This window comes from Budorcas taxicolor, chromosome 15, assembly GCF_023091745.1.
Source record: "Budorcas taxicolor isolate Tak-1 chromosome 15, Takin1.1, whole genome shotgun sequence".
NCBI lineage: Eukaryota > Metazoa > Chordata > Mammalia > Artiodactyla > Bovidae > Budorcas > Budorcas taxicolor.
In genome coordinates, this window is record NC_068924.1 from 45721302 (window position 1) to 45744320 (window position 23019).

The window sequence follows — 23019 nt, forward strand, 5'->3', positions numbered from 1 at the left end:
TTCTGACCTACCATACAGGCCTAGGCGATCTGAATCCAAAGCCTGCATGCTTAACCACAGGGTGACACTCTATCTTACTTGACCTGCTAGTGGCGTTTGTCACAGAAGAAGCTCCTCCCTGTTGCAACGTTCTCCTCCCTTGACTTTCATGAGACCATGCTCTTCTTTGGCTTCTGCGGCTGCTCTTCCTCATTCTCTTCCCCTGCTATCCCTTAAATATGTCTCAAAAAGTTTTCAGGGCCCCCTTATCTTACCATCTTTCTGTGTATCTCCCTAAACTCATGGCTCTGATTATCACTTCTATTTTAACAACTCCAAATCCTTATATCTAGCCAGATTCTTCCCCAAGACCCACACCTCCATATCCATCTGCTTAGTGGGAATTTCCTCTTCAGTGTCTCTCAGACCCCTCAGACTCCACATGTCCAGAAATGAATGTATTGACTATGGCTCCTCAGATCTCTTACAATCCTATTCATCTCTTCATGCATTCTTTTCTCAGAGATCTGTGGCACAATACATCCAAGTTTCCCAAGGAAGAAACCTGATGGTTACCCTGACTCCACCTCTTCTAGTCCCCAAAATCAAGCCCATCTTCAAGCAAGGCTTTTCTGTTTTATCTCCAATACATCTCTCATGTCTACTTCCATCCCCAAAACCATGACTCACACCCATGCTCTCTCACTCCTGACCTTTTGCACTGGCTTCCTAACTCCTACTCCCCCTCCTCTAATCTGCTTTTCATGCTGCAAGCCTATTTGGTTCTCTCAAAGGCAAATATCAAATCATCATCTCTCTTAACAATCGCTACTGTTGCATTTGGTTTACAATACCTCCGTGACCAGGAGGCTTCTGTTCATCCTTCCAACCTCATTTGCTTTTGCTCTCCCAGCAATGTGCTCTCCAGCCATTCCTGACTTTCAGTTCCTCCAACCTGACACACACACTCTTGCCTCTGGGCCTTTGCACTTGCTGTTACTTCAGCCTGCGACATTCTTCCCACCCCCTCTTTCATACCAAATCTCACCTGACCTTCAGGTATCAACCTTGATGTACTTCATTCCTGTGTTTACATATTTAAGGAATGCTTTTGGTGCTTACCAATGCCTCCGTGCTACACAGTGTGATACTATGCTCGCTCTAGGAAGTTTTCTTTTTTTTTTCACTTCTTTTTTATTTTTTTAAATTATGAAAAGATGATAACACATTTACCAGAAACTTGGAAAATACAGACCAATGGTACATATAGTTCTACTATATATTTCAATTATTTTTCAAGTAGATAAATAAAGATTTTTAGTTGGAGTTCAACATCAAGCTCTCAAAAATTAATAGAATAAATATACAGAGAAGTATAAGGATACAGTATACCTGAAAAGCACTATGAACCAATTCAACATAAGACTTATACAATTTTAGGAAGTCTTTCGTGATACTTCAGAGCATCCTGGACTTGCTCTGTCATAATGCATTGTTTTATAATGACTTGCACAAGCCTATATCTTCCAGCAAACTAGGCACCATGAAGGACAAAGAGAGTGCCTTATCTTTATTAAGAGGCCATCTACTATCAATACATGATGACATGTATTGGGCTTTTGCTATGTGCCAGCACTCTGAAGTACTTTACATGTAAAGGCCTCATTTAATCCTCATCCTAACCTCTCTGGATCTGAGTTTTTTCATCTGTAAAATGGAAGAAAGAATGGCCTCCTTAGAAAAGTGGAGGTGAGAATTCTATCTACCTAGATGTAAACATAAACATCTCCTGCATTGCAGGCAGATTCTTTACCAACTGAGCCACGAGGGAAGAAGCCAGCATAGATGTAGACATGCACGAAAGTATTGAGGAGTACTCACACAAAACATACGGAATTCAATTAAGCCTTGCTGAGCACAGTCATAAATCAATGAACCAACTGAACATGAAAAGGAAAAGAGATGGAGGGGTCCAAGATGACCTGGGGTTCAGCTTAAGTGACTAAGTGGAGGGCGGTGCCATCTCCTGTGGTGGGCAACTCTGAAACAAGTACACACAGTTATGGTTGTTAAGTGAATGCCCCTGAGACTATGAACATCTCTCATCCAGCTTTTGGGCTTCTTATGTTCTGATCCAAGGATCAGAGAATAATAGCTCCCCTAAATGATATCAAAAATCCCTGGTATTAATCATTTGGGAAAAAAGCAAGACCCAAGACAGAACACTGGAATTTGGGAATCATGGGAAAGAGGACTCCCGTTCATCAATGAGCTTCTTAATTTTTTCCATCTCAACTGAGTCTTAATTTTTAATTTAAGCTAGTGATCCTCCATGGTGAATGGTAGGAGGGCAACAGTACTATGATGACTCCACAGGACACAGTGAAAACCACATATGTAGATACTATGTAAGCCATGCCCCTGGGGCTGTGCAACGCCAAAGGATAGCCCTAACCCATCAGAAGAGGAGGGTTAGGTATGGGGAGCTGCAAGACCTGAAACCCCAGGAGAAAGCAAGTCATAGTATCTGCTTGTGGACTGATCACTAGTAACTATCTCACTGTAGTTACTCCTGAACCTTCATCAAAGTTTTGTGTAAGCAGGAAAGGGGGAAAAAATGCAATATCAGAATTCCTCTTTTTAAAAATGAAACAACACCAAAAAAATGTCTATTTTAGGAAAGCATTTTTAACTAAGAGTGTTTGACTACAGAACATGTAATGATGCCACTGCTACCAATTTTAGCTAGATATGAGTGGTTTGTTTATTCAAAGAAGAAAATTGCTCTGTATAAGAAAGCAACAGGATTTAGAGTAAGGACTGGGAAAAAAATCTCTTGTTACATGAGCATTGCCTTTGGGAAGCTCTAAAGGAAAACTAGGATGACTGAACAGCATTGGGAGCAGTGCTGGGGAGATGGGACAGGGAGAGAAAACTGCCACTAGGAAATGCCCTGTAGAGGAAGGTGACAGGAAAACAAGACACTAAGATCTAGTGAACAATTTAAACCTATTTCTGGTTCTGTTCTAGAATGTAAATTGCCCCCACTGCCATCACCCATCTGCATTTCCCACCGTACCTAACAGTGTACATTTTTGTATATAGAGTGTATAAATTTGTATATTTGGTGTATTGTGGAAGGACACACTGCAGGAACAAAGGGGTATGGGAAGAGAGGGCAGCTATAAGAGGTGTGCCAACCAGCAGTGAGCAATAGAGAATCCAGGAGAAAAGGATTAAAGTGAGAGGGGACCATGAGGATGTAATCCTGCCCCATCCCCAGTGGGAATCTCTGCAGAGCTTGGGGAGCATACTGAACTTCACACAGTCAAGGTACTAGGGATGACCAGAAGCAGACACTTGGGTTTCATGCATTTAGAGGAATCAGCCTGATTTCAGATGTGCCACAGGGAACTTTGAGCCTGAGCTCTAGAGGAAGAGGCAGCAGGGATTATAGACAGCCCCTGAGGGAAGGGGAGCTCTCAGGAGACCAGAACTAAGGTTCAGTCTGGTTGGTTTCTGCAAAGTCATTATTTGGGCTCCTGCTTTGACCTACTGTTCATGCCTCAAACTCCTCTCCGCCTTACCTTGTGGGAGCCTTTCAGCTGCTCCTCCAAATTGAAGACCAGGGTGGTGTGGGCACTGTGCTTCTCAATCAGCATCTTCAGATTTTCCAGGGCATTCTGTATCCTGAAGACACCGTGTGCCAGTGAGTGGACCTGAGGGAGTGGAAGGAGATACAGGGGAGGGAACGGGGGGTCACTCACCGCTGGGCCCTTTTCTTAATGTGCAGGGTCATCCATTGCCGCTGCAGTACAAAGGTGTCCAGGAAGTCCAGGAAGGTCTTGGGGGTGATGAGTGGCAATTCAGGACACAGGTGCCCTTGGTAGCTAGCAGCCGAAAGGTGGATGAGAGCCATGGCTTTGGCCACGCTGGGAACTGAGGCCTGGATGTCTGGGAACCTCAAGAAGTCTGCAACAAGCATGGCTTTAGCCTGGACTTGTGAGCTTGTAGGGGAAGAAAGGAAAGGGACCCTCTCTCCTCGCTCAGGAAGGAGGGCAGAAAAGGTGAAGGGAGGCTCAATCAGGTTCTAGAGAGAGACTGACCCAAGTAACAGTCCTCTTTAGAACCTGGTCTAGAGGAGGGGTGAGGACAGGTAAGGCGGGCTCACCATTACCAAGGGGTGGGCTCTGAGCACCCTTCAGGTGATGCTGGGCCACAGCGACCAGGGAATCTTGGTCCCAGGTTTCATAGCGGTCAGTGCAGGCAATGGCCAGTTGAAGGAGCCTCAGGAAAAGGGTGGAGGGTAGCTGTTTGTGGGCCTGGTCATCTCCGATCAGGATGAACATGTGCAGATGGCTCCGCACCTGCTGGCAGAACCTGTGGGGCCAGAGCTCTGACGCCATCCTCTCCTTCATCCCTGTCTGCCTACTCTGGTCCCCTTCCCAACCTGACCCCTCAACCCTGCTCTTCTGTGCCCCCTCAGTACCCTTAAGTTTTGTGGGGGCTTTTGGCCTTCAGCCAGGGTGGAGCCAGAGCAGATCGACCCCTGGCTTGGGGGTCTTGGCCTTACCTCTGCCACAGAATTTCCTTCTTGATGTTCTGCTTGACACTAACACTGTCCCTGGGGAGATGTCCTTCAATGTTTTCCAGATCTGCCTCTGTGTACAGGTCAGGAAAACTGCCTGAGGTTGCCAGGGCCAGCAGGCGATGAAAGGTAGTAAGATCCGCACCCTTGGGCACCAGCAGGGCCACCGGCTGGCCTAAGGTGCCAGCATGCCAGCTGACCTCCCTTAGACACCGGAGAACGGCCTCCTCTGATCCACACGGCAGACGGAAGAGGCGGGTCTGACAAATGCCCGCAGCCAGAGTGATGGCAGTACAGCGCCCCGTCCCCTGAGCCCCTGCGAGCAGGAGGCCATGCTGCTGGGGCCTGGCCAACACCCGGACCAGGCGGGCCACATGCTGGGCCATCGAGTGGCACCGGGCAAGGTGGGGGCTCAGCCGCAGCTGAGCGGCTGAGGCGGCCAGCTGCTCCTCCAGGCTCACCCACTGGCGTTCCAGGTACAAGTTGGAGCTCTCAGAGTTGGACTCTAGTATCAGTTCCTGACTGAAAACCAGGTCCGAGGGCCTCTCCTGGGGCCGGAGTAGCAGCATTGGGAGCAACAAGGGTGAGACCATGTCTTCTTGGGCCGCCTTCTGATACAAGTTCTTAGATTTATTCGGCTGGAGTTTGTAGCTGGAGGTCCTTGTGCCTTCCTCCTGGGTTGTCTTCTGACTCATGTTTCCCATGGTCATCTTCCTTGCTGGTGCTGCGGGTGGTGCTGAATCATTGCTCGGTGAGCCTGTGGTGACCGGAAGGTCGTACGGGGCCTCCTCCTCCTCCGTCTCACTCCCGCTGTTGCTCAGGTCCTCCCACTGAGCCAGCTCCCCTTCGGATTCCACTTCGGGCACCTTCTCTTCCTCCTCCTCCTCCTCATAACCCTTGCCCAGGCTCTGGGGTGCCGGCCCACAGCAGAAGACATTCTGAGCTACCTCTAGGAGCAGTCTGGCACAGAAGGAGCGTTCCCTGGGGCTGTCCAGCCGATCACAAAATGTTCTCTGTGCCTCATGCAACCAGAGGCGCACGATGTTGCGCGTGGCCATCATGATCATGAGGCGCGTGCCGCGTAAGCCGGACACCCGGCGCAGGTGCTCTTGATGGTTGAGACAGTCCACAAAACCCCGGGAGCCCACCCTGACGGGCAGCAGCTGCAGGCTTCCCAGAAGCTGGCTCACAGAGTGCATGGAGAAGCGGTAGTGTGGGCGAAGGGGTGAGGGCATAAAGCACTTACCCACTGCCTCCCAGGCCTCCAATGAGGCCCGAACCAGGGCTCTTGCTAGAACACTCTCCCGTTCCACAGAGGGGAAGCGCTCAAGCCAGGCCTGCATGCTGGGCATGTGCCTGCTCAGCAGCGTGGCCTGGGTCACGCTGCCCAGGGCCAGCACCGTGAAGAGCCGAGAGAGGCGTGGGCACAGCGGCCGCTCGCAGAAGCCTGGCACTGTGGCAGTGGCCAGGAAGTTGACTCCAGGCTGCAGCGTCTGCAGCTCCAAGGTGCTGTGGGTATACACAGTGCCATCTATGGCCTGACGCAGAGTCTCCAACAGTGGCTGACAGCTCTTCTCTGGGTCTGGGGGCCGTGAACAGAGAAAATCTGCGTGAGGCCGAACGACAGTGTCACCCTGCTCCTCCTCTCCCTGCCTCTATGGGTCTGCTCCTGGCACACATGGGGTTCTGAGGAAGTTTATGCACCTGGGGTGTTGGGACTGGGTCATGTCTGAGTACATTGTTCTCTCTCCCTAGAAGCGAGTGATTTTTTTTTCCTTCTTCCCCGAATCCTACCTCTAAGACCAATTACATATTCATTAACTGAAGGTTAGTGAACAGAAAGGTTTGGAAACCTGACTGACCACAGTAGAGGGAAAAGTGCAGTCACCACAGTCAAAGATAATGGAGTTAAATCTCACGCAGGCTTTTATAAAGCCAACTTTATTGAGAAATTATTTCTATAAAATAAAATGCACACATTGTAGATAGCTCAATGAGCTCTGACAAATGTATATGTCCGTGTAACCACCACCCCAGTGATATTTAGGACACTTTCATCACCCCAGAAAGTTTCCTCCTGGCCCGCTGCAGTCAGTCCCCTATCACACCATCCCAGGAATTTCTGTCTACTCTGACATCTATCATTATGGATTAGCTTTGCCTATTCTAGAACTTCATACAAAGGGGATCATACAGTATGTGGTTTACCACGTCTGGCCTCTTTCACTCAGCATGATTCTGAGATTCATCCATATTTTGCGTGTATCAGTAATTTGTTCTGTTTCATTGCTGAGTGATATTCCATTATGAAAATATCACAGTTTGTAGATCCACTGACACCGATGGACTTTTATGCTGTTTTGAGGTTTTGACTATTCAGAATAATGCTGCTATGAACATACATGTGCAAGTTTATTTGAGAACATACACGTGCTTTCATTTCACTTCGGTAAATACCTGTGAGCAGAACTGCTGGGTCATATAGTAAACATACATTTAACAGGGAAGAAACTGTCACACTTTTCTTTTTCCCTACAGTTGTATCATTTGCTCCTACCAGCAAAGTGTGAGGGTCTCAGTTGCTCCACATTTCACAATTACTATCAGTCTTTCTACTTGGAATCTTTCTAGTAGGTGTGAAGTACTGTCTCACAGGTTTTACATTTGGAATTCACTGATGCATAACCGTATCAAACACATTTTCATGTGCTTTTCGTCATTCATTATTTTTCTTTTGTAAAGTGTCTATTCGAAGTGTTTTGTCCATTTTTTAAATGGAATTTTTCTTACTGAGTTGTAAGAGCTTTTTTATGTTTTCAAGGTACAAGAGCTTTGTTAGGTATATGTATCTTGAATTTTTCTATGGATTTTTTTTTCATTTTCATAAGTGTCTCTTGAAGGGCATAGGCTTTAAATTTTGGTGAAATATAGTTGTATCTTAAGAAATCATTGCTTCTAGCCAAGTTCACATAGATTTTTTGTCAATATTTTTTAAGATTTATAGTTTTAATTTTTATACTTGTCTATAATCTATTTATAATTGATTTTTGTGAATGTTGTGAGGTAGGATTCAAGATTCTTTTTTTTTCCCTCACACGTACATACAGCTGTTTCTACCCCAAGAATTATACTTCCCCCCAGTGAATTATCTTGGAACACTTGTTGAAAATCAAATGACCATAAATGACCATATATCAGATTCATGATTCTGTTCCATTAGGCTGTATCCATGTCCTTATACCAATATTGGTATTTATTACTTGATTACTGTAACTGTGTACAGTAAGTCTTAAAATCACTAGTTTAAGCCCTCCAACTTTCTTATTTTTCAAAGTTTTTTTGGCCCTTCTAGGTCTTTCGCATTTCCATGGAAGTCTCAGAAAGAGTCTGTCAGTTTCTAAAAAATAAGAAAAAAACAGACTTCCTAGTTTAGACTGGGACTGCACTGAATCTGTAGATCAATTTGGGCAGAATGAGCACCTTAACACTGGTGACTCATCTGATCTAAGAACATGATATATTTCTACATTTACTTAATTCTCTTTTATCTCGGCAGTATTTAGCAGTTTTCAGTGTGTATCTTTGACTAAGTTTATTCCTAAATACTTTAAGCTTTTACATGATATTTTAAATGATACTTAAATTTTTTATTTCTGATTGTCATTAGGATATAGAAATAATAATGATTTCAATAGATTGACTTTGTATGCTGTGAGCCTGCTAAATTCACTTATTTGTTCTAATAGTTTTGTAGTTTTGTTTTTGCTTTTGGTAAATCCTTAGGACTCTCCACGCAGTAAATCATGTTATATTCTAGTAGAGATAGTATTACTTCGTCTTTTCTAACTTTAAAGGCTTTTCTTTCTTTCTCTTATTGTACTGATAGCAGTCTCTGTTCACTATTGAAAAGAAGCACTGAGCGTGGACACTCTTGCTTTGTGACTGATCTTATGGAAAAAATGTTCACTATTTCACAGTTAAGTATGTAATTAGCTATAGATTCCAATAGATGCCCTTCATCAAACTGAGAAAATTCCTTTCTATTCCTAGTTTGCTGAGAGTTACCATAAATAGTGTTGAATTTTATCAAATGCTTTTTCTTTATCTATTAGGATGATCTTATACTTTTCTCTGTTATTCTAAGTCATGCATTACACCGATTGATTTTTGAATGTTGAGTCAACTTGCATTCTTGAGATATACCCCTACTTGATGATAATGTGTTGCTGAATTTTACTTAATATCTCATGAGGATTTGTTTTGCATTTACATTTATGAAAGATCATGGCCTATAATTTATTTTCTTGAAATATCTTTCAGAACTTGGCATTGGGGTTTGGTGGCCTTATCAAATGAGTTGAAAAGTATTTACTCCATTTTCTGAAAAACTGTAGGTTTCCATTTTTTCCTTAAATATTGGATATAATTGAACTGTCTAATAACCATCCAGGACTTGGAATGTTTATTATTATGAATTCAAAATTTTAATAGATCTATAGGGCTATTCTTTTTCTATTCTTTTTCTTCTTGAGTCAGATTTTGATAAGGTGTGTTTTTCAAGGCATCTATCCATTTAATCTGAATTACTAAATTTATTACTATAAGTTTTTCTACAATATTCCCTTGTTATTCTTTTTAATATCTTTAAAATAAAACCTCTTTCATTCCTGATATTGATAATTTATATTTCCTATTTTATTTCTTGATTTGTGTTACTTGGGGATTCATTTATCTTTTTAAAGTTTTGCTTTGCTGATATTTTCTATAGTTTGTGCTTTTCATTCTATTTCATTGATTGCTGGTCTGATCTTTATTATTTATCTCCTTCTATTGTTTTAACTTGCTCTTCTTTTCCTAGATTCTTAAGCTGAAAATATAGATCACTGATTTCAAATTTTTCTTATTTTCTAATTAGGCATTTAAAGCTGTAAACTCTCTGAGCACTGCTTTAGCTACATTCCACAAATTTTGATGTGTTGTGTTTTCATTATTATTCAGTTCAAAATAGTTTCTAATTTCCCTTTGAGTTTCTTCTTTTATGCATGAGTTATCTAGAAGTCCGCTGTTTAATTTCAAAAATTGGGAGATTTCTAGTATCTTACTGGTTTTTATTGCTACAGTCAGAGAAAATATTCTGTAAAAGTTAATCCTTTGAAATTTGTTTAGACTAATTTTATGCATAAGGTCTATCTTGGTGGATGTTCCATGTGCACTTGAAAAAAAAGTACATTTTGCAGTCAGTGGATATAATGTTCTCTAGATGTCAATATGGTCAATAGTGCAAGGGATGCAAGGGACAAGGACATTCAGAGAGCAAATGTAGACTGAAGATATTAAGAGAAGACATTAAGAATGGAACACTCAAGTCTGGTCTGTAGGTATAGGTCTGAAAGTCGATAAATATAGCTAAGGACTTTACAGTCAAGAGAAAGGACGATGACTTCTTCCCTCCCGACTCCTCACCGGAAGCAGCCAGGTGCAGATCCTCCAGCAGGAAGAGGAGAAAACCTTTAGAATCCTGGTGCCGCCCAGTCCATGGGCTGGCTTGTGATTGGCCCTGGATCTCCCGGCTCAACAGGAGGCGAAGGTGGGTGGTGCTGACAGCGGGGTGAATGGGGCTGTTTATGTAAGGGTGCTGTGGCTCCACCAGCACTTCCACAAAGGTTGTCTTCCCTGTTGCTGCCTCTCCAGCCAGCAGCACTGGGTGTCCCTCTGACAGAAGCAGGTCCACCACGTACAAGAGCCGTTCAGTCTGCAGGACAGGAGCAGGGCTTACTGTGGCAGCTCCTGGTTAGCACAGTAATCTAGCTGAAAGTAAAGGTCTTAGGAGGCTTATATTAAAGCTGTATTTGCAGAACACTTCATGTATTCTTGTGATTTTAAAAACGTGTCAAGGAATGGGAGCAGACAGCCCTCAGCTATGCCGAGGACATGTACACCCCAGAGTATCTCTTTGAGCCCCAACCCCAGCTTCGGCCCCACTGTCCTCACACCTGGGGAGAAGGGTAGAAGGTGCCCTGAATTCCCTTGATGCGGCTGCCCAGGTATTGGCCAGTGAAGGGGGCCAGTGTCCCATCTTCAGGGCATACATGTAGATCAAACACCGAGTCTGAGGTTGGCAGCTCAGAGTAGTTGGAGAGGCAACTAATAGAATCCCTCAGGAAGGTGTCATAGAGGGGCCAGAGCCTGCTCAAATGAACATACAGGTGAGAGTGTCATATGGTTACAACAGTTCCATTACACTCAGTTCCATACACTCACACACCCCACCCTTCTCCAACAATGGTGCCAGGGTTTGGAGACCCATGGGTCATTCCATTTCCGCCCTCTCCATCTCCCCCCTCCACCCCTGTAGATACCTGGAGGGAAGGTGGGCTCCAAAGCCCCAGATCACAGCAAAAAGAAAGCTGCTGATGGCCAGCAGGTGCTCCCTGCGCTTACTAGGCACGGCATCACTGTCAATCTGGTTCTGGTGCAGAGAGCTGGTTTTTGAGGCCTTGATGCTTCGAGCCACTATACACTTTGAATCACTATAGCTGAGGTCCTCTGTGAAGGTCACCATGGCCAGGAAAGGAGCCCCAGTAGAAAAAAAGAGGAGGGGGTGGGAAAGAGAGTAGAGGTTGGCTACTGCTTCTCATTTTCAGTCCCAAGACCCGAGTCCACCTAAGAACCTGGGCCACAAGCTCCAGCTTATATCCCCACTATCCTCAAGGCCACATAGCTCTCAAATCAGTCCTTGCCTTCACCTGGGATATGTGCCTTCTCCTCCTCATCTATGCGCAGGTATGGGTTGAGCAGACAACGCAAGATGCGGGCCAGGCTGGTGACTTCAGCCACACCTGGGCAAATGGCCCGCTGTCCGTGTACCTGCAGCAGAGAGCTAACACCCTGGCAGGTGAGAAACTGGAACGTTGCGGGCACCAGCCCTTCAGCCAGGTGGCTGAGCTCAGCGACAGTCTGGGGCTGCAGGCGGTACTCACGGGGCAAGGCTGCCATCAAGACGCTCAGTATACCCTGCCAAGTCTGCTCCCCCCGACACCACACCAGGGCACAACGGCCCACTACTGTGGGGGACATGCCTGTGGTATCTCCCACTTCCATCAAAAGAGAAGTACCTGAGGGTCGTGCTATTTGCTGACCATTGGGGAGGCTAAGCTGTGGGGGGTCACCTAGGAGGCAAGTGATAGAGTCCAGCCAGGAAGAACTGGAAGCTCCATCACATATTATCCAGTGATGAATCCCCACTGGTTCCTGTACCTGCCCCCTTGGGCCCACAGTCCTACACCGACTAGCTTCACGCAGCAGCCTGGGGAAGACACCATTGTGCCAGCAGGGGCCTTCCAGCCATCCCAGGAACTCCTGAAGGCTGAGGACGCCTGGATACAGGTGAGTAATTTCCACAGGCTGGCAGCTCTGGGTTGTGGGGTCCTCCATGGCCGCCAACCGATTCTGGATCTTAAATAAGCTGTGCCAACATGTGGTCTTGCCACTGCCTGCCGGGCCCAGGAGCAAAATGCCTGAGGCCTGGCCCAGGGCCTGACTCAGTTGATCCAGGGACCCCAAAATATCAGGGCTGGGATGCAGGCCTCCCTGCCGTAGCTCCTCCACCAGCAGTGACTTCCTCAGCCTGGGGGTTGCAGGCTCTGCCAGCACCTGGGAGGCGGTGGGAAAGAGCCCACAGAGCAGCTTCTGGAGGTCCTGAAGGTGGGGCCCCTCCAAGAGGCTGAACAGTGGGGAGCGCAGCAGGGTGCGCAGCAGGGTGGCCTCCTCCACGGTGGCTAGGCTGCGGGGCTGCTCAGACTCGGGGTCCCCCTTGGTCAAGTTCAGAGCCTGTATCGTGTCTTCCAGCACCTTCCTGAGGAGGGGCAGGCGGCAGGGCAGGGGCCCAGACACCAGCTCACACTCTAGAGAGAAGAACTTGGATAGGCGGGTCGCGGTGCGGGAGGCATCCCGGATCCCTGCGCCCAGCAGGGTCAGCTCTGCCACTTGCTGCAGGTCGGGCAGGGTCAGCGCCACGGGCCGCAGCAGTTGGCGCAGGTTGGCGGGCATGGCAGGGCTCAGGGCCCGCAGTGTCAGGAGACAGCCATAGCCAAGGCGCATGTCCACGTGATGTCTCTCAAAGAAGCTGCTGCCGAGGAGCCAGGGGTGGGTGGGGTCGATGGTGCTGGTACTTTGGGAAGCTTCCTGGTACAGTGGGGCATAGAGGTGGCGCAGTTTGGCCAAGCGCTGGCCCAGGGAAGAGAGCAAGCCAAGGGGCAAGTGCTGAGCTGCTTCTAACAGCAGCCAGGCACCTCCCTGCAGGGCACCGTTCAGGTAGTTGCTCAGGCTGCGGGCCTCCATCTGGGGCAAGCAGGGCATCACCACCAGCTGGCGCCCCAGGGCCTGGGCCAGGCTCTTTACTATGGCTCCCTTGCCCACACCACTGGGGCCCAGTAGGGTCCCGCAGGCCACCTCTTCCAGGGCTAATAACAGCACGAGGGCTGGCCGCTCAGGCAGCAGGCTGGGTAGGGACCCCAGTCTGGGACCCAGGTACTCATAATTGTACAGGAAAGATCGACCCAGCACATCTATCCAGCATGCAGCTGGGGACAGAAAGGTCTCAGTAGACACAACAGTCTTCAGACCCTTGAGGGGGCTTTGGGGAGCGGTGTGAGGGGAACCCAGGTGATACTTGAGTTGGCGGACCCAGTGGAAGTCCGTCAGTCCACTGACCTGGTGCTCTTGCAGCAGCTGGGCTATGTCCCGGTGGGTCACCGCCATGACCAGCAGGGCACTGAGCAGGCTGGTCTGGCGGACAGAGGGCAGGGGCTGCTCACCCTGAGAGGCCCTCTGGGCCCGGAGAAAATGCACCAGTACCTCTAGCTTGCGCACATGCATGGGGACCATGGCCAGGGTCCTCCCTTCAAGCAGAGCCTCCTCCATGCCGGCCCGCCATGCCACCTCCTCCGCCACCAACACACACTGCCACGGGAAGGCCTGGACTAAGTCCAGCCAGTGCTGGACATACATCTTCGGGGGCAACTGGCTTTCCTGGGGCAAGTGGTTTTCCTGCTTGAAGGCCTTGTCTAGGGACGGGCCCAGAGCAAGACGGGCAGCCACGCAGTCCTGCAGATTGTGCACCAGTGCCAAACGGAGACTCTCCTCCAGGGAAGCCAGCCACTTGGGGAGATCGGGATGCAGAAGAAGGGACCCCCGCAGCTTCACCTCCTCCCCACCCGCCCCGAACACCGCGAGCACCTCCACCTGAGTCTGTATGCTTGGGCTTGACTCCGGGTCATCCGTGTCTTTTGCAGTTTCACTGGACTCGAAGCTCACAGCATGCACATGAGGAAAGCAGCGTCGTGCCCACAGCTGGGCCTCACAGGACTCCAGTGGGGCAGCCAGCAGGGCCACGAGCTCACTGTCGCTGAGGAAGAAGAGGCGGGGGAAGTGGGCACGCACGGCATAGAGCACGCTCTCCAGTGCCATGATGATGCCCTCCAGGTCCATGGAACCCTCCTGCAGCAGTTGTTGCAGCTGTTGGCCTTGGAAAAGAGGGTTCCGCTTGGCACTGGGCACTATGAGTGACAGAACCAGGGGGTCAGCTACAGAGATCTGCATCAGGGTCCGATACTGCGCATCCATGGCCTCGAAACGGGTGCTCTGTGGTGACAGAGAAGGCGAGGGTGAGGGCAGCGCCCCCACTCCGACCCAGAGCCCTGCTGTTCAGCAGCACTGGTCCATCCTGCCACACCCACTTCCCTACCAGCTCAGGACTGGGAAACTGGATCTTCATCTCATGCAGAACTTTATTTAGGAAGATCCACTTCTGCTGGAAAGTCACCCACACCTGCAGCAGGGCACCTGTGAGGGCAGTCAGGGGAACAATGGAGGGAGACGAGGGTTCTAGCTTCTGCAAGAGGGACCAGCCTCTTCCTGTCCTCTTGGGATGCCCTACCCCCAAAAAAACTGCTTAGTAGGACCCCGGGACCTTGCATGGAGAGAAAACCTGCAACGTGAATAAAGATCTGGTCACTTTAGCCTAAGAAATGGCTCTGAAGGTGGTGCTCACTCTGTCTTCCCCCACCCGCACCTCTCTCCCCAGCCTTCTAGGTCATCTCCCGTCAGGTCCCACCTATGAGCCCAGCTAGAGGCCTGCACTCACTCAGGCCATGCATGATGGTCACCCACTCCAGAGCAATTCTGTTTAAGTCTCCTGACTTCTGGATGGCCAGGATCTTGAACAACACCTGAAGGCTTTCATGGATAGAGTCCTGCAGGCTGCTGTAATCTAAGGAAGAGTGGACTTGAGCTGAGCTGAGCTGAGCTAGCAGTCAGATGGGGCAAGGGCGCAGGCGACTGATACCCAATACACACTGATACGCACAGATCTCAAACTATTCTCTGGAAGATACAAACATTTTTTCCTCCACTAGTTGAACCATATGCTCACAAAGAGTCAGAATGTGTTTGCAAAACTGTTTATGTGAGTTCTGTTTATTATGTGAGTTATATTTTAATTACAGAATTTAATCTAGTATTATGTTAATCTCTGAAATACAGGTGGAGAAAGAGTTGCTGGTTCTATAAAAACTATGGAAGCCTTCAGAAGTAAAGGTAAACTGTTAAAAAAATAAAGGCATGATATTAAATTAGGTATGCATGCTGTTGCTTTAGTCGTGTCCAGCTCTTTGCTACCCTATGGACTGTAGCCCGCCAGGCTCCTCTGTCCAGGGGATTCTCCAGGCAAGAATACTGGAGTGGGTTCCCATGCCCTCCTCTAGAAGATCTTCCCAACTCAAGGACTGAACCCACGTCTCCTTACGTCTCCTACACTGCAGGCAGATTTTTTTTTTACCACTAGCACCACCTGGGAAGCCCAAATTAGGTATAGGCAAGTCAATTTTTTAAAACTGTGAAATTATAATAAAACTCTAGAAAAATTCTGGACTCAGCGTCATAAGTGTCCTCGTGTCACTTCTCAACTTTCAGAAATGGAAAGTGGAAATAGCAGACAATGTATTAATACTACAAAAGGCAGTGAGGAACCTCTATCAGTTGACTGCGAATCAAAGAAAAGCTCTTGTCCTCAGGCTAAAAGGTGAGTAAATAAATGTACATTACATGATTCAAGCTAAAATAAAAATCTTAAGCCATGTATGCCTATATTATGACTGATTGCCCTATTTAACTAACTTTTTGAATCCGCTGGCTGGTTTTAATTAGACCAGATAAGAGGATTTCTCCTTTACTGGCAGTTCCCTAATTATACCATTTTCGGTGCCTGGACATACACTGCGCCCTCTGTCCGGCAAGCCCTTCTGCCCTTGCATGTTTAGCAAACTCATACTCCTTCAGAAGTCAGCGTGAGGCCTTTTCCTAAGGAAACGGAAGATCTCTGTCTCCTGCCCGTTTCAAGTTGTTCCTCTTTCTGATGGCTCAGTGGTAAAGACTCTGCCTGCCAAGCAGGAGACCTAGGTTCAATCCCTGGGTTGGGAAGATTCCCTGGAGAAGGGACCAGCTACCCACTCCAGAATTCTGGCCTGGAGAATTCCAGGGACTGTACACTCCACGGGGCTGCAAAGAGTCAGACACGACTGAGCAACTTTCACTTCCACTTTTTCACTGCTCCATCGCACACTCATCTCTGTTCTCTTGTCCTTGTCTGGGAGTTCACAAGAGACAGGACTTTGGTCTGATAATCTCAAGAGTCTCCTGAATTTGGCTCAGAGGAGGCAGGTGAGTTTGATGAGGGAAGGACAAAGGAATGAATGAGGTGGTGCAGCCTAGAGGACAGAGCATTGAACATTGGGGAGATGTGACCATAAAGGGGAGACCTTTGCTTAAGAGGCCAGACATTGGGCAGGAAAGAGGGAGTGAGGGGCTCCCAAGAAGATTAAGACTGTGTGGGAGCTGCATGGAAGATGCTGTCTCAGAAAAGACGGATGGCTCAGGCTGTCCAGGAGGGCAGGGGCCCAGGCTAGAGAAGCCAGATCCGGCAGAACTTGGTGGATGAATATGCCCCTCACCCTGTCTGGCTGTCACTGGGCCCTAAGGGCGGGGCCTCACCTGAGAGGATGAAGGTACCGCTGTCCTTGCCCACTACCTGCCACTGAGGGCTGCGGGATGCTTGCCTCTTGGAGCGCTCAGAGACTGGGGACTCGTAGGGCACATGCAGGATGAAGTTGAGCAGTCGCAGCTGGCGTGCTTCCCAGGCCCGCCGCAGCCGCAGGAGCGCCTCGTGGGCATGATTCCGTATGTTTTCAGTCCTCCAGATCTGGAAGAACCGGGACTTAGGAGCCGGGACTGGGGGATGGCTCAGGGGATAGCCCTGGAGCTTGGACTCAAGGGCCAGGGCTCAGCAGAGTGCGGGTCTCAGAGAGGAAGAGTGGGGTCACTGGCTTCAAAGGCAAGCCGCCAGCATCACACTGTGACCTAGGGCTGCTGCCCTGAAACCCACTCTTTTGCAAAGCTCTGGCCGAGGAGACAATACATCAATCAACTCATGCTCTTTGGGGACAGGGTAAGTATTGGGGGACATCTGCCACCCTGTGTGCCCACCACTTTGGGGCTGCCACCCACTTCCTTCCCCTGTAGAGGAGGGACATACTCTCAGTCACAGAGAGTCTGGAACCACCCATCAGATCCCCATACTCCCCAGGGAGGCTAGCAATCTCAACCCCCTCCCCACAGACCAATATCTGCTGTTCCCCTTGTCTCAAGGGGCTGCTGGGTCTTAACTGCCTTTATTAGAGCTTAGCAAACAGGCCTTGGGTTTGAGCTACCCCTCCTCAGTGGGGTTGTTGGGGAGGGCCCACCTGATTGATTCGATCTGTAAACTCCAGCAGCGGACAAGAGAGCAGCTGGCCCACTGTTAGTAGCTCTATGCTGTAGAAACTGCTTAGTCCTAAGGCTGGAGGTGGAGGGACAGCAAGTCAGAGTGATACTCGGTCTTTGGCAGAGCCCAGCCTAGTCCAGCCCAGACAGCACGTCTCAAAGCATGACATAGAGGCAGGGGGCCCGGAACCCAAGGTCCAGAGCACAGTTCAGAGTCCAGAACTAAGACTCCAGCCTAAGTCCAGCCCTGGGCAGCAGAGAGGATCCACGTGGTAGTGTGTGAGGTCTCTGTGAGGGGAAGGAGGCTGCAGTCCATGGGGAAAGTACAGGGCAGCCCAGGGAGGAAAGATGCTTCCCAAAAAAAGCCACAGAGAAGTGAGTTGTCCCATTGTTCTAACCCTGTGTCCTTCCCTCCCCCCACCCTCTGACTCTATCCAAACCCACCTCGCAGGAGAGCTTGGCAGTTGAGGTTCTGCACCTGGAGGCTGCCCAGCTTGGTCAGCAGGGGAAGGAGGCTGCGAAACTCCTCCAGCATGCGCATGCAGCGCTGCAGCACCGGGCTGTGCAGCCCCAGGGTCGCGCTCACCCGGGCCGCCTCTGTCAGCCAGCCGTCTGTCTTCTCCTGGGCCAGAGCCAGATTGAACTGTGGGGGAGAGGCACACCAGCAGCTGGAGACCCTCCCACCCCCACCCCCGAAAATGCTTCACACCCGGGCAGGGGCGCCAAGGAGGGCGTCGGCACCTTGGCAAAAGCCATGCACTTCCATTCACTGATGTTTTCAGAGATGACTCGGTACAGGTGCCAGATGTGCTGCTGCTGCACGATGGGGCGGGTCCCACAGACTGGCAAGGGCACAGGACTCTCGTCCCCTGTGGGACAGGCCCGGGGGTCAGGTGGGGGCATGATCAGTCAAGATCCCATAATGACAGAAGGGAGGGTCCTGAAAGTGCAGGAGATGAGGCTGGCGGTGGGGGGCAGTGTCCAAAACTGTTCAGTACAATAAACCAAGGGAGAGTTAGTCCAGGAAAAGAAACTCTAGGAAAACGTGATAGGGATGAAAGGGAAGGCATTCTCTTCTATTGATTAGAGTCCGTCTCTCTTAGGCCACTTCAGCCACACCACCCTTCACTATTGCTCAGATACATCAGCCCTGCTCCCTCTTGCTGAGGGCCTTTGACTGGCAGCTCATTCTTTCAGGAACACTCTCCTCTAGAGAACTATACGGCTCACTCCCTTACCACATTCGAGTCCTTGATCAGACGTCAGTTTCTGAATGAGACCTAGGCAGTGCCCCCCACCCCCGCATTAAGAACTGCTACCCACCCTCCCTGACATTCTTGACTCCTCTTAATCCCAAGGACAGAGGAGCCAATTTTTTGACTTCAGAATCCAATATTTAGCCAAGCTGTGATATAAGGACATTATACAGTCATTCTTAGTCATAAATAGCTTAGAAATTCTAACACCTCCAACTCCCTTCTTAGAAAAAAAACAACTCAAAGATTTACTGCAGCCATCCAAGAAAGAAGTGAAAAAAACTAAAAAGATGTGGTATTTTTAAAACTGGAAGTGGGTAAACAAAACCATTCAACCTTAGATGTCAAAATAGTTGTTAACATGGTTATAGAACAAAGCAAATGTCAAAGATAGCAAGTAAAATAAAAGACACAGAACGGAAAATAAACAGTAGCATTAATGGTCTAGATCTAAGATCCTAGAGTGTTGTATTAATAATAAAAACTGGGAGTTTGGTGAAGAGACAGGGGTGGAAAAAGGAAATAAAATCAATGCTGTGTGGTTTTCCAGGTGAAACCCCACAAGGCCAGAGTCCCCTATTCTACTTTTCCACAAACATCCCAACCACTAGCAGGAAAGGCCAAGGTCTGTGGTCTACATCAGCTAGAGCATGGGATGCTGCTGCTGCTAAGTCGCGTCAGTCATGTCTGACTCTGTGCGACCCCATGGACTGTAGCTTACGAGGCTCCTCCGTCCATGGGATTTCCCAGGCAAGAGTACTGGCATGGAGTGCCATTGTCTTGCATGGGATGAGGGTCCCCCAGTACTTGACCAAAGGAAAAGTCCCTTGTTTTAGGATGGTCCCAGAGTGTCTCCTCCCTGGGATTGGGGACCTCACAGTCAGAGATGGTAACAGTTGGCAGCTGGCTAAGAGTCAACTCAGAAGCAATATCCCTTGCAAGGGATACAAGTGAGCGACAGAAGTGGCTGCACCTGAGGAAAGAATCTGCAGCCCACAAAGTCCTTCCCGTGCAGAAGGGAACCAGCCCAACCACACACTGCACAGAAGGGCCAAGACCAGGAGTTCGGTCCGGGTCTCCCCTCAGGGCCAGGGAAGCCCTCAGCAGCCACCTCTCTCCACCACACTGGCTGGAAGCAGTGGCCACGGAGCACCCACACCTGTTTTCATCTGGGACCTGCTGCCTGCTGGAGGCCTGAGTTGAACAGGGCTACACAAAGGCTAAGGACTACAACAGGAACACATTTACATTTCTCTGCACAGGCTTTTAGCCCTCTGATCCCATCACATTCGGATGGAACACTCACCTAGTTGCCTTCTCCTCCAGACCATGAGCTCCCGTCTAGGCACAATGCTTATCCCCACCCTAAGGACAACACTTGACATAGCCAATGGGTTTAGATTTTGTCCTGCAATCTTTGCATTGAAAGAGACTAAAATGAAGGTATGTGATTCCTAAGACTTGCTTAGGATCACCCAGGACACAACCCAGGATCACACCACCCAGGATCACGCCACCCAAGGGTGGTGGTGGTGGAGGGTGCGGGGCCCTGGGTACCAGTGAAGGCCATGTAGGCATGGTGCAGGTCAGAGAGGCTGCTGACTGTGTTCTGGTACTGACGCTCCAGGGAGATGAGCTGGCGCTCCGTGCTCCTCTGCTCTTGGGCAGGGTCCATGAACGGACCAGACAGGGCCTTCTCAATCATGCCCTCCAGCTCCGCCAGTGCCGTGGCCATCAGCTGCTGCAGCTTGGGCACGATGGCATGCCGCTTGCTGAGCAGGAACTCTGAGGCCTGGCTTTTCTCATACTGGAATGACTCCCACGTGTCCATAAGCTGAGGGGCAGGCAGAGAGCGGTCAAGCAGAGCTGGGGGCGGGGGGAGGAGCAGCGGGAGGGGCAGAGGAGATGCCTTCTCACCGAGATGTCCAGTGCCTCATTCTCAGCACTGAAGAGGCCAAAGTGGTTGCGGATGAGCTCGTAGAGTGACCGCGTGTATTCCATTTGCTCCTCCAGCTCAGCGTACCGCTCGTTGGCCTCATTCAGCTGCAGGGATGACAGCATGAGACCAGCGCCCACACAGCCCTGTGCACCTCTGTGCACCCATCCTGAGGGGCACTCCCTCCTAGAGGCTCCAGGTCCTAGCAGTTGCCTTTTAACCCGCCGAGATCAGGGCAGTCCAAGAGCAGATCCCCATCTGACCAAGGTCTCCCTGAAGACAGCACAGCTCCTCCCCCATCAAGTCATTGCCCTGAGGACAGGGCAATGGATCTCTACTTAAGCATACAGAGAGCAGAACTCTCTCTCTGAAAGCAGGACTGTCTCTCATCACATCAGGGCCTCCCCATTTCATGAGGATACTGAGGACCATGTGAACAGGGTGAGAACTGGCCAGGGCAGGTCACAGAGGTGAATGCAGTTTAAGGGCATAGAGCCCCACTGGGAGCTCAGCAGAGACCGGAAGGGAGTGTGCTTAGCACATGAGCGGGATGGCCCTGGATAAGCTGGGGAGGAAGGATGGGGAGCGCCCACCTTCTGGGAGCACCATGCGATGGAGTGGATGTCTGAGTTGATGGTTTGGAAGGCCTTCATGAAACCTGTGAGCTCTGTTATTAGCTGCTGACTGCGGCTCTGGCACTCATTCTGTACCTGTTCAAGAATGTCCTTCCTGATGTTTACCAACTTGGATTCTGAAGACAGGAGAGAGTGAGGCGTGAGGGGCTGTAGTGCCCAGGGAGCATCCAGGGGAGGCTGGAGTGAGAGCAGGTTGAAGGGGAAGCCAGAGCATGAACTGGTTCCCTCAGTCACTGAACACATACTGGACCCCTGCCTGGTGTCATTAGCTGCCGTTCACTGGGGCCCATGCTGGGCACCAGCAGACAAGGGTGATGAGAGAGACAGAAAGGTTCTCACCCAGAGAAGCTCACAATATGGCAGTAGAGACAAACATATAAATGGACAATCACGTATCAGTGCAATAAATGCTCTTCAGCCAGCCCTCAACCTGGCTCAGTGAAGAGGAAGGAAGCCTGAGGAGACTGGGGAAGGCATCCCCAGGGGGCACTGGAGCTGACTGTACTAAAGTGGTTAAGGCTCCCAGGGGCGCTCCCAGGTGCACACCCAGTGGATGAAAGCATGTGCAAAGGCAAGGGAACACCATGTCCATGATAAGCAGAATGCCCACCACAGTTTGCATCTGAGGAGTCTTACTGCATCTGCTGTAGCAGAAGGACCAAGAAGAGTGTGCACTTTGCCTTTTATTTTTTAAGGATTAAAGGAAAGAAGCTGTCAGGTGGATTTGCGACCAGAAGATAATCTTGGAAGCTGGCTTTGGCAATATGAACAACTCCACTGTGGCCAAGGACAGGAATAATACCAGTATGATGGCTTATATGGTAGAGCAAGGATTCAGACTCTGGCAGCCTGTTTCCAACTTGTTATATTTTCTGCTTTGAAGGGTTAAAAGTAAACTGACTCATCTTTCATGAGCATCTTTGAGATATACAAGATGCATATAATTGAGACATACAAGGAATGGATCCGATGGGGTTTTGAAGAAAGTAACTGAGAGGAATTGGCACCAAGAGCTGAAACTGAGAAAACCAAGACGAGAAAACCTCCAAGGTGTACTCAAGTTTGAACAGAACACCAAGATATGAACTTATCCTTTTCCAAACTGTCCCACTGGCCTCTGACAGTAGCTAGACCATCGCAATGGTGCTGCTCTCTGAACAGCAGCACCAGGTTGGTGAAGACCAAGAGCTCAACAGTGACACCATGTGGTAAGAGGGAGCAGTGGACTGATAAAATACCAGGATTCCTCCGGGTTGCAAGTTGGAGATGGATGGGAAAAGACATTTGAGAGATACTTAGGAGGCAGAAGAATGGAAAGGATTTGGTGACAGGTTGGATGTGGTGCAATTAGGGAGATGGGTGAGAAAAGTATGAACTCAAGATTCTGTTGAGGCCAACTCATTATCATTCTCTATTAAATGGAGCCCAGATAGAGGAGGAGCAAATTCGCAGGATAAATAGATAAAACTAGAAGGATGAAAGAAGGATGAAAGTGAACAGAAGGGAACAAGGTGAAATGAAAGAAAAATTAAGCATTTGCTACATGCCATAGTCAATGCTAGGAATATTGCAAATAGTATCTCATTTAATCCTCCTTCCCATAACCCAGTGAGTGGCTACATTATTATGTCCACGTTACAAATAAACTGAAGCTCAGTGATATGAAGTCATGCAAACCGGTAAAAACAGAGTCACAGTCCTGAACCCAGCACTTTTCTCTCTCCATCTGTTCCCCTTAAAGAGGTCAGTTGACCTTGGATTAAGGACAAAGAAGTCAACAAATTAGAAAGAACACCGACTTCCTGAGCA

At 49.1% G+C, this 23019-nt stretch overlaps 1 protein-coding gene across 1 annotated transcript in view; it reads right to left on the reverse strand.

Moving 5' to 3' along the window:
- The window catches only part of DNHD1 (dynein heavy chain domain 1), a 68854-nt gene that overhangs the window by 12630 nt on the left and 33205 nt on the right, over positions 1-23019 (reverse strand). Inside the window, 17 exon segments of the mRNA XM_052652123.1 lie at positions 3567-3669; positions 3747-3951; positions 4151-4359; positions 4553-6149; positions 10031-10319; positions 10561-10753; positions 10927-11113; positions 11314-14209; positions 14313-14410; positions 14712-14837; positions 16616-16823; positions 17365-17459; positions 17828-18026; positions 18125-18252; positions 20197-20547; positions 20550-20682; positions 21169-21326. Coding sequence (XP_052508083.1) covers positions 3567-3669; positions 3747-3951; positions 4151-4359; positions 4553-6149; positions 10031-10319; positions 10561-10753; positions 10927-11113; positions 11314-14209; positions 14313-14410; positions 14712-14837; positions 16616-16823; positions 17365-17459; positions 17828-18026; positions 18125-18252; positions 20197-20547; positions 20550-20682; positions 21169-21326 — 7175 coding nt within the window.